Source organism: Etheostoma spectabile, chromosome 6, assembly GCF_008692095.1.
Source record: "Etheostoma spectabile isolate EspeVRDwgs_2016 chromosome 6, UIUC_Espe_1.0, whole genome shotgun sequence".
NCBI classification, from domain to species: domain Eukaryota; kingdom Metazoa; phylum Chordata; class Actinopteri; order Perciformes; family Percidae; genus Etheostoma; species Etheostoma spectabile.
This window is the reverse complement of record NC_045738.1, coordinates 2,260,151-2,272,490: the sequence shown is the minus strand read 5'-3', so window position 1 is coordinate 2,272,490 and position 12,340 is coordinate 2,260,151. Positions and strand designations below refer to the sequence as shown.

Sequence of the window (12,340 nt, the reverse complement as noted above, 5' to 3'; positions counted from 1 at the left end):
ACACACACACACACACACACACACACACACACACACACATAGACTTAAAGTTGTGTTCAGAATAATAGCAGTGTGTTTAAAAAAGTGAATAACGCTAAAAGTCCTTATGATAGCTTTTAATTCCATGATATCAGTGCATTGGGAACACTGCACATTCAATTCCAAATGAAAACATGACAAAATTGATCAAGTTTGTGTTATACCTTTACAGAAAGTGAAGTGAAGAAAAATGAATGTTAGGCTGTTCAAAAAAACAGCAGTATTTGTATTTTTCTTTTTTACAAACTCAAACATTTACTGTATGAAGTGAAAAATATCTCAAGGGTTTGCTTTACTTAGAATAACTGCACTAAAATTTAGTTGCATAACCATTATTTCTGAGAACTGCTTCACATCTGTGTTGCATGGAGTCGACCAAATTCTGTCACCTGTGAGGCTTTGGATGCCATTTTGAAATCATTTTGAAATCATTTTGAAATCATTTTGAAATCGTTTTGAAATCATTTTGAAATCATTTTGGCAAAGAAGCCTATGATTTTCAGAACTTCTTTACATGTGTTTCCTTCTCCAATCAATTTTTTTTATCGAAGTCCTTTGCTCCTCAGGGCAATGTCTGGAACAACCCATTTTGCTGAGTATTTTAGTGTGAAATGCACTATAACCAGCATGCACAACATTTTCTTCCTTCCTTCCTTAAATATGGGCCATAATTGACATCTGTTTCTTCACAGAATCGATCACCTTACTAATTGAACACAACACTGCTATTATTTTGAACATGCCCCTTTCAATTACAGATTCAATTACACAGAATGAGCAACATGCATGTCATGACCATTGGGTCTGTTTGTTTTTTATGACTCTACAACACTTACTGGTAAATTATTGTCATGTAGAAATATCACTTCTACCAAAAAGATTTATGAGGTTAGTGATGTTGGACTGCTATTATTTTGAAGACAACTGTAAGAAGGAGCAGGTTGTTTGGAAAGGAAATCCATATCAAGAGGGAGTCAGGATGTATATGTGAAACTCCTATGTCCTGCAACCTATGTCCGCTTGAGAGTGTGTGACAAAACTGATGCATTCAATTTTCTTCACTTCAGTAGTAACAACCCTCGATTAGACCCAGCTGAAAATAAAGAACTTCAATTAATAGGTGAATGTGTTATGAATCTGTGTTTGGAAGTGATGCATCACAGTTTTATACCATTATTAAATCTGGATTGACAGAACTAATTCTTTTGCAGATGTTAATAACCTCTCTGCTTTTTGTCCGTTCCAGGTAATAAGGAAAACATGTGGATGCACATTGATGCAGCATATGCAGGGAGTGCATTCATCTGTCCTGAATTTAGGCCTTTGTTGAATGGCGTTGAGGTGTGTTAAAATATGCAAGCATTCATGTTCACACAGTGCATGAACACCATATCAGAATAGGTATTTTGCTGACACAGTTTTGACATGGTAGGATATTAAGCTTGAACATGGTGGTCAAAAACTTGAAGTGTGCATCTGCCTGCATAGATACACGTTGCTGCTGAATGACAAGAGAACCTATTTCTGTTCAATTGGTTGTGAAATATCTCTCATAGCATCTATGAAAGGAAACACTAACTGCATACTGATTATATCCAACTGCTTTGTTTCTGTTTGAAAATGGCATAACGTTAATGTCAAGGAGGAAGCATGCAAGAGTGAGTAATAGGCCGAACAATCGGCATTAGGGCAGGAGCTTCAATCTGCCTTTTGAGGCTGCCCAGGCAGCTGTTGCTCCCCGAGCTGTGCAGAGACGCAGCGATAAGGACAGAGCAATTTCCTGAGGCAATGTTAGACCTTTATATATCACTGTTTATTAGACACAAGTTCAAACAATGTTGGTGGGGCGATAGAGAAACCAGGACTGACTGTAAAATGACCAACTGTTGTTTCATCTAGAAATTGCTATTAGATGTACAGTAACACATTTTTCTCTCCTAGTCAAAATTTCTATTTTTTGATGCAATGGGAATGTTACATTCAGGATCCATATTTAAGGAAGTGGGGAGGGGATTACTCATTAAGTCCACAAACTTACTGCAGCCATAGTATATAACTTTAAAGCATGACTAGGTCAATGGAAATGAATGGATGAGGACATTATGAGGGAACCCAGTCTTTTTGGATGAGAATGCAGCCCTGCTTAAGGGTTGGTTGGTTGCTAGGATATGAGTGATGGGTGAGCAGGCAGCCAGCCAGCCCCCTTTGAATCAGTCAGCATGGCAACTGTCAGCCAGGAGTCTGTCTCACATTGTCTCTCTACGCTGTGTTATTGCATTTGTGGAGGTAGAGAAAAGGATATTGAAAAAGATAGCCCACAATCAGATGAAAACAGATTAGGAAAGGATTGTTTCTCTTTGAATACACCCTGCCAGGAAAGGGTTATTTTTTCTTGAGCTCTGCAAGCTGTTTGCTGGATGTTCCTCTTTTGCATTTCAAATAAATTGTGCCTGTTTCAGTCCAGATAATGCTGTTGGCAAAAAGGCTGTCTCTGTCAGTAATGGTCAATGAAAAAAAATGTGTCACGGTGTGTGTTTTGGCTAACACATGGCATATGACTAATTATTTTTCATGTTCCCTTGGTTTTAGATCTTCCCAAAATATGCAGCAGTATATGCAGACCTCAATGAAAACCACTGATATTTAATGAAATCATGATTTTTTTGTGTTAATTTTTTTATTTCATACCTTTCATTTCAGAAAGACATCAAACATAAAAGCTTCATTACCATTTGTTTCTTTTCAAGTTTGCAGACTCTTTCAACTTCAACCCACACAAATGGCTTTTAATCAACTTTGACTGCTCTACAATGTGGTACGTTTTGTATGTCTATATACTGTGGGACACAAAGACCTGTTTAACACAAGGGGAGTTATTAATTTTTTTTTAGCTTCTAGCACCTTCTGTCTTTCGGGATTTGTCAGATTATTTACTAATTTACCTCAGAATGACTCATGGTCCCATAAAGTAACAATGAGCGGTCCATTTAAAACTGACATCCATCTACACCTAAATCATTTGTACAGTAAAAATAGAACTACGCCTCCCATCTGCCCCTTCTGTCAGCAGCAAACAAAACAAGACGTGATCTGCATAGAATAGAAACGGAGGTGTTTCAAACCTCAACAGGTGTCCTTAAACCATTTTCCGTCACCTCTGGCTCAGTCTATCACTCACTACTAGTCTTGCATTGCCAGACGTATCTCCACAGCACTGGAGTATGGTCTGGCTAAACCGGTTATATATTCTGGGATAAAGGAAAAATCATTCTGGCTGGTTTGTATTTCTTTGAGCTAATAACAACTGACCTGGGCGGCTCTAACCCCCGGATGCAGGAAGGGTGCCCTTGCTAAATAAATAGCAGAGATAGTCATCCATCAGTTGAGTGATGTACATTGCTGGTCACTACGGACGTGACACCTGTTGCCATTGAGATATCTTTATGTTTTAGTTGTCTAGCACATGCATAACTGTTACTGTGAGAGATTTAATGCAGAATTGAGATACACTACATAATCTGCTACACTGTCTTGTGCAGTACAACATACTAATTAATATTTGTGTAGTGTATTACAGTATAGTATTTTTTTAGATACTGTACATGTGAAATGTAAAATACATGGGGGACACTAAACTAGTACTAAACATACTGTATAATGTGTCAAATCTACATTAAAAGGACAATACAAAGCAAAACCCACAATTTTCAATGACAAATTACATAACATACAGAATGATTCTAAAAGATATATTTGCATCATTAAATTTTATGGTAATATTTGGTGTGAAGATTTGTTTTTCAACACCTATCAACAGGGTGAAGAAGAGAGAGGACATCATTGGAGCTTTTAAGATGGAACCACTCTACCTGAAACACGAAAACCAGGAGTCAGGTAAAGACTAATTTCTATTAAAGTATTTGAATCAATAATAACATGTTAGGTTGGATGGACCTGGGGTCTGCAGTTGGAACCTTGTTTACTGTTCACATTGTGGGGAAGGTGGTTAGTGTGTCCATTTAAGCCAAAAATCCATCCAATTTCCGTTTCAACTCCTGAAGCATTGCACCAATGGCTTAAAATGAAGTGTAGCGTAGCCTAAACCAGACACAGACATAAAGATGACTGTGTGACAGCCAGACAAGTGTGCGTGTGTGAGTGATTATGTGCATCTATGTTTGTGAGATTTAGACCTTGAGCGGGACGACCTTTGTGAGTGTGTCCAATTGTGATGTTTGAATAATAGCAAAGTAGATTTGAAGTCCCACCATTTCCTTCCTGGGCTACGGCCGAGATATCTGGGGGTGTTTACTGTATTATGAAAGGACTGAATCGGACACAGACAATTAGCAAGAACTTCTATGAGCAGCTTTCCAAATCTCAAAAGACTAGCTACAGTCTAAGGAGCCCTATCTTTTATCCAGCGCAATTGACTATGTACACCGACACATGAATCATTCCTATTTTGCACCCAACACACAGTGGACTTTTCCCTCCACAGACTCACTTTGGTAAATTAGGGAATGAATTTGCGCAGGGGCGGTTCACCGTAAAGAGGAGGCGTGTTCCGGCACAAACATTCCCGAGTGCTATTTTGCAGTTTTAGAAAACAATTCCGCCACATACCAGGAAAAACCTAGTCTAAAGTCAATGGCCCATTATTCAGACGCTATTTAAGGGTGCATGCTTGGCCGTAATGTAGAGTGTGTACATCGCGCATACACTTTGTTTCTCTCATCTCACAGACCCAGCAGTCCCCATTTTTGCAAACCAGAAATAAATAAAGGAAAAATATGACCTTGTTTAACACATTTCCATGACTCATGGATGTGTTGATGATATAAATGAGGAATTATTAGCGAGCGAGATTATTAAACCGATGTGAGGTTGAACTGGACCGATGCCACCTAACCCAAATGCCCCAGCAGCAGCACGGCAGAGGAGAGGCAGAAGAGAAGAGAATTAAAAAAAGAATCAATAGCTAAACGTCAATCGCCTTGTGCTCCTTGCGTGCACCCATGGATGTATTAAGAGTGTGCCCCAGCAAATCCACCATTATAAAGCAATCTGCCATGGAACAAGCGCGCCAGCTTTTAAAGGAAACGTGAAATAACGATCTGATTGGTTTATTGCACGTTACGCCCAAACCACACCCATGAGTAGGCCTAACGTAGCTACTTCAGACCACTACATTTTAGATTTGAGTTCCGCCCACAAAGCTACTTACGTTTGGCATTTGATACTTGTGTTTCAGATTGTTAAAACTGGACCTTTAATGTTTAGTTGGCAATGTTGTAGGACAGATGGAACTACATTTGATTGTTAAGAAGGCCATACATGCACTATAGTCCAATCTTTAACAGAAGTACCGGGAAGTCTGAAATGTTGTATGTGTTTTTCTCACAGTGATTAAAAAGATAACCTAATGGTCTTTCAGAAGTAACACAAAAAGAGTGTGAGAGAGAGAGAGAGAGAGAGAGAGAGAGAGAGAGAGAATTAATGTTGGCTTCTGTGAGTCAGCTTTATTTTACAATTCTAGCCTACCTGAAGTTAAGCTGATTTACTGTATCTGTGACTTAATTTAATTAATACACCCCATTGACATCAAATCCATCATCCGAAAGAAAATGAATCAGACTTTACTTGACAAAAATCTCATAATATGAATCAGTGTCTGTGTGTGCTGGTGTGCTCCTGTAGCTCGCAGATGGGCTCAGAGCTGCCCTATAATTTGTCTCACAGACAAGCAGACAGAGAGAAAAGACAAACCGCTACATCCCACCACACAGAGGCAACTTACAAAAGCCTTTCGCTCACACAATCTGGGCTTTTCGATCTAATTAGTGGTTATTAGCACCAGCTAACACTGGCCTCCATTCTGTGGAGATGAGCTGTAAGCAGTGATCTGTGTGGACTGACGAGGGTGGGTGGGTGCAGAGGCAGCAACACCTGGACAGTGGAAATGAATCCCAAATACAACAGCTTTACAATAGATCATTTTCTGAAGCTATTAATGTTCAATTTTAGAGCTTTGTCAATTCAACTTTCTCTTCTTACTCTCTCTTCTGTTGTTTTACAATCAGAAAAAAACGCTTTTGTAATTGTATGATATTTTATTAGAATTTTATGATGAGAAGGCACACTGACCATGAAAAACTTGCATTAACAATGTACACTATTAGTGTGTGATGTGACATTTTTAAATGAGCTGTTTTTCTTTTAACAGGTTTGGTCACAGATTATCGGGTAAGATTAATCATTGTTCATTTTGTACTATTTGCACACAAAAAATCTCAATTAGCTATAAACTTTCAGAGTTTAAAGCTATAACCACTCTCCCATTCTCTTCCTCCTTCTGTCCTGCAGCATTGGGGGATTCCACTCGGAAGAAGATTTCGCTCACTAAAGATGTGGTTTGTCTTCCGTATATATGGAATTCAAGGCCTGCAGGCTCATATACGCAAGGTAGGAGACCAACTAAAAACTCCACCTTGTATCTCTGCCCTCATATTCCTTCTGGAAATTAAAATCAGTTCACTCTGATAGATTTCAGTAAATTCAGTTTATACGTAGTGTTGATTCATGACGGTTACAATAGTATTTATTTATTTCTCTAGCCAGTGCATAATGGTTTTAAGTGGTGTTTGTAGGCATGCAATGGTTTTAATGACACACAGTAAAAGACAAAGATAAATTTATATAGCGGTACATTGTTTTATTTTGTGTTAAAAGTCTAATGATAGTCCAGAGAAGAGTGAGGCGTTGGTTTTGTGTTTACAGTTTTGGGAAAATTAAGAAATATTCTATAAAATGTGTGTTAGCCGTTAAAAAAACCAATCCATTTGCTATTAGCAATATCAGTAAGGTAATCCTGTAGTATTACTAACTTAATCCAAATCTTGACTTCGTTATAAATGGCTAAAGGATTAGAACAGTGCTGACAGTGGTGAGTATTCTGGCTTCCCCTTTCCTTACTGGGAAAGAAAACACTCACTGACAATCACATACGACTGGGCTCTATGGTAAATGGCATCCCCTTCCTCCCTCCCCTGCCTCACCCCACCTAATCCTCCTTATCACTAAAGTCCCTTCACTGACCTCATATTTGCTGTCAGTCATACTATGTCTGGTCTGCATCTTCTTTTTATAGCCACGATTTCCTACATTTCTCTTTCAAAGTCCATCCTCCGCACCAATGCCCATCCTTTTGCCCTTTCTGTTTTTTCTCCATGCTTTACCCCCTTCTCCCCTCATATTCATCTTCCTGCCTCCAGTCTGCTCTGTCAATCAAATCAGCCTGTTTTGTGTTTACTCTCTATTTTAAATGAAGCGGCAGAAGCAGCAGCAATCCCTTCAGCACACGATATTCTACTGTACATCCGTCCTCTAGATTAGATAGAACAGCTTGAGCTGTGGTTTTGGTCCTTTGTGGCTAAGTCTTGTCAGACAATATTTCATGGAAATGCAACACGTTTGAACTTCTCTCCCAGCAGAAGAAAAAGCATTTAAATTCTACTTTGTCTTTTTTTCTTTATAAACAGTAACAAATGATCCTCCCATGAGAAAAACGTGTTATAAAATGAATCATTTTAATGACAAAGGCATGTGGAATGGGAGTATTACCTAGCATACAGTAATAAGGCAAACAGAAAATCAGGTAATTATATCAGATCGGCTTGTGAAGACCTCTGAGTGATGGTAAATTACTGGCTGGGCATGAGGAAACAAAGTGGTGGTCCACCAGTTGTTCATTTAGGCCAGTGTTCGGTTTCATTAGAGAGACAGGAAAAGTGGAGGTGAAGTTGGTTTATATAATTGTGATCAGATGCAGTGATGCACATTTACAGTTTCCCCACCTCTTTGATCACAAGCGGATAAATGAGGTTGTTGGAGTAGGTTTGATCGTACATTGCCATTTGAAGTACTTTAAAAAGGAGTGCAATGACATTTCCTGCGAGCAGGATTGTGATACAGACCATTTCATGGTTACTGAGTTCATAATAAGGGGTTACATCAAAAGGTACTGACTGAATCACTGGGAACAGTCCTGAGATCTAAATGGCTGAAAGCACTGTGCCATGTACAGATACAGCACTGCCATCTTGTGAAAATCATAAAAATGACAGCCTTTAGTAGCGTTGCTGTTTTCTTGCAGAGGTAATATGAAAAGATAAGGCAACAGAAATGTGCAATTATGTCTAGTAAACGCTCTGTTACACTGTATATTAAGTGTAATACTTATTAATTGCATTAATAATCCTTTGCCTGTTCACTTGCTCGTCACATTTTCTATGCAATTTTTCTAATTCCCAGATCTTTGCAGACTAATTAAAACATGGACATTAAGATCAGCGCAAGTGTACTTTTATCTACATGCAAATGTATACCGTTGGGCACATTTTACAAACAGTGCATTATTCATAGCAGATTATAGTCTATGGCTTCTCTTTACAGCAAGTGTGCCTGGCCAAAGAGTTTGAGAGTCTGGTACGAGCAGACAAGAGATTTGAGATCTGTGCCGAGGTCATCATGGGACTGGTCTGCTTCAGGCTCAAGGTAACAACCAACGTTATAATCCTACGATAACATCATAAATCCAGTGTGATCATTTACGAAATATCATTACCCTGCAAAACAAATTTCCTACCCACTGTAGATGGTTCACAGTAGAGGTGTACCCACAGATCTGAGACAGGTTTGACTGCCACAGCAGGAGTTTATTGTAAATGTGCTTTGGTCGATGGTTGTTTTCATTGGCAGAGGAAAACCGAGGCCTTGACCCTATATTAATAATGTTAAATATGGTGAATAAGAAGGTGACATACACTGAATTTCCATATTGTACTGGCTCAGTCTTTCTTAAACACATTACCTATTATTTAACTTAGCTACAGGTGAGCTATGAAGCAACGGGTGAGGTTTAGATAATACAGTAGCTTGTTTTTGCATGTGATGTGATATATAAGATCTCACTTTATTTTAATCTAGCAGTATGTATATGCAGTTGTCTTAAAAGTCCCTCTGCTTTGGTTTCACTCACCACTGTGTCTGACTCAATGTCCCACCCACAACACTATATTTTACTGTGTATTATATAGTATATGTTTTGTGTTGGAGTTTGTAACATTCCAAAATCTTAATTTGAGTTAAAGATTTTCCTTTTCACTGTAAATGCATATCGGTTGTCTCTGTGTCGGTAATGGTAAATATCGGCCATAGGTTTCATTAACTACTAATAATTGCTATCAGTATCGACCTTTAAAAACCAGTATCCCTACATAAAAGTCATGGTATGATTATTCTAGAATAACCTGCTCATTGTTGAACAGTAGAATAGGCAAGACAACAATCCTGGCTATTAGAAATCCAAACAATATGAGCTTTATGTCTTCCTTCCTTCCTGTCAGGGCTCCAATAGATTGAACGAGTGCTTGCTTAATAGGATCACCAAGAGCAGAGAGATCCACCTGGTGCCTTGCCAGCTCTCTGGCCGCTTTGTCCTGCGTTTCGCCATCTGTGCGCGCACAACTGACTCAAGACACATCCAACAAGCATGGCGACACATCACGCAGCTGACCTTTGAGATCCTGCAGGAGCCCAACCATTAACCATAAGGATAGAAAGGGGCTGCCTACTCTAATGCTGAAATAAAGACAAAATGTAAAAGGTGCAATATGTAATACTGACAGCTAGTGTTTAAATTAGTTACTACAGTAAAAATTCTAAATACTGGAGAGAGTCGCCTCCCCTGCCCCCTCCTTCCCAGACTCGAAGTTAACAGAGGTTGCCAGGCTGAAATTGCAGTATCCACAACAATGCTGCTAGACGCTTGTCTCACATAGCCAGACATTACTCCACAGTACAGCGGAGTAGCTAACGTCAGATGCTGGCTCTATTGACAGTCATAGAAGCCTGTGCTCATGCGGATCTCTGTACCCACACTTTTTGGCTTAGGTAGGAACCGCTAAAAACACAAACACCTTGCTGTCCTACAGGCTGCTCAACAGGCTACACATTGTAAACAGCCGTGGGCCGCTTGCCTGGTCCTCAGGTAACGTTAGCAGTTAGCAGGTTTATCATGGCGGCGTCAGCCAGAACCAGTCAGGATCACTTTACTGGCTGTGTCTCAATTTTTTTTGCAAGTAACCAACTTGGGTATTCTAGCTATACAATTCAATGTGAGTACACAAATGTTGAAATGACATAAAATGCCTGTCAGTTTTAGCTGTGGAGGGAGGAAATAAGCCAACTCTGCGTCCTTTTGGGCTCTAAGCTGTCTTCATCTTTCAAATACATCTCCAATATTCACCTGGGGTTTGTTACGTCTTTGGTGACACAACTGAAACATGCTGTTTTTTTTTAGGTCGGGTAGAATCTATCTCCATTGATCCTGTTTGTTTGTTTACTGCTTTCATGGCTGTCCAAACGTTACAGCTGCAGCAAACTAGGATTACGTTTTTAATGATATGTCTGGCAACCCGGCCTGGCTGTCAAACTGGGAAGTTGATAACACACACAGGCCAAAATACAAACAGAAATTCCATCACAGAACGGAAATTTCAAAAGGAGAAAATACTGGCATATCATTGTTGTCAGAAAAGGTATTATTTCATTTTAGCATGTTTCCCTTATATCTGATTCGCATTGGGGTCATTTTTGGATTTCTTACAGTAAATATATTACATATTGGACCTTTAAAACAAAGACTCTGAGTTTCATGTTGCCGATGTAAAATGTCATAAAGGGAATGAACAATGACTTCACAGCTCACTTAGCAATCACCAACCTCTCTGTCAGAAACCAAGTCATACAATGTAAAAAGCAGTGGTCAATGTTTTTTGCTGATTTAGAAAATTAATATATATGAAAGAATTTATCACATGTCTACAAAAACCAAAATGTGTACAAAAGAAAAGTAAAAACCAGGTTTACTATATTAAATTCCTCCCTTACATCTCTCTCACAATGAAACACTTCTGTGTAGTCTATGTAAAACATGTGGTTAGTTTGGGGTGATTTTATTTGTTCTAAAATGAATTATTGCACATTGTGTTCACGTGTGAATGGATTTTTGAGTCTGTGTGTCTGCAGTAGGCCTGTGGATGTACATGCAGAAATAAGTTTTCTGTGGTGATACGCTTTTGGTCAAGAAATTGAAATGAATGAGTTGTAGCAGTGTGAAAAAAAAAAAAAAAAACTTTCTCACCTTACTGCTGTTGATTATATATTGTATGGATAGATTCAAATTGCTTGTGAAGTTCAATAATTCGAACATTGCTCTGTCATCAGGTAAACCGCTTTTTACAAGTGCATTAATTTATTCATAACCTTATTAGATATTTTTTGTGTTTAATATATAATGGCAGGCAAGGGCCTATTGATTTTTATATTTTCTTTTTTACAGAATTCCTTTTACTGCAATTCAGTTAGAAAAATGAAATGATGCTGCTTTTGGGGGTACACAGGGCCACTATTTGTTTCTTTATTGAGTTTATTCCCAATGACATAATCACCCTAGTATTATGTTTCTGTGTTCAGTTCAGAGTTCAAAGAATGGGGCTTAAAACCTAAGTTGTGTGAATGGTGCATAAATTAAATATTCTATCAAACACGCAAAGATTTGGTGCTTACATGGTCATTCCAGGTCAGCATTGTGTGTACCAATTATCCGGGATCCTTCACACTCTCCACACTAGTCTCTCTTCATAAATTGTATGTCTGACTTTAAGCCTTGATATCTTAAACAAATTCACATGATTAATGTATGCAATTTAACAAGACTCGTCTACTGCCCGTTGTCCACATTCACATTTGTCAGGACATGTTACTATGGTTTCTGGGTTGTTGATCTCTTTCACATTTGTCTGTCAGGAGATATGTAAATCTGTGGTTTGACAACGGTGTTGTTAGTTCATATAATTGTGTCAAAGTATGCTGCTATTGCTGAGCAAGGTGTTTTCTCTCTGGCTTTACTGTCTGATGCATGTAATGCTATGGGTTTATTTTAATAAAGTCTACTGTAGTCTGCATGTTGTTTGGATCTCTATTTTTAATTTAGGGTCACATTATATCAGGGTCACGACAAAAAAAGGCGTGCTAAACAGTTTTGGAAACCGCTGGGCTCCAGTATGATACAGGATGAACTACCTTTGTCTAGACACAACTGTTGCAACCCTCAACAAAAAATGACTCAAACAGAGAGCATAACAGATATAAAAAACTATAAATTGGAGGCAATCAGTTGTAATGTTTTTCAATATATTACTGGGAGAGTAGTGAGAACGCAGCCTGATATGGTCCT

At 38.6% G+C, this 12,340-nt stretch overlaps 1 protein-coding gene across 1 annotated transcript in view; it reads left to right on the top strand.

Annotated features, from left to right (window-relative positions):
- Nucleotides 1-12,066, top strand: part of ddc (dopa decarboxylase) — a 23,268-nt gene extending 11,202 nt beyond the window's left edge. The window contains exons 8-14 of the mRNA XM_032519307.1: nt 1,286-1,380; nt 2,787-2,854; nt 3,857-3,933; nt 6,266-6,285; nt 6,406-6,504; nt 8,494-8,595; nt 9,447-12,066. Of these exons, the coding sequence (XP_032375198.1) occupies nt 1,286-1,380; nt 2,787-2,854; nt 3,857-3,933; nt 6,266-6,285; nt 6,406-6,504; nt 8,494-8,595; nt 9,447-9,647 (662 nt within the window). The 3' untranslated portion in view covers nt 9,648-12,066. The remainder of the gene's footprint in view (nt 1-1,285; nt 1,381-2,786; nt 2,855-3,856; nt 3,934-6,265; nt 6,286-6,405; nt 6,505-8,493; nt 8,596-9,446) is intronic.
- The last annotated feature ends 274 nt before the right edge of the window (nt 12,067-12,340 follow it).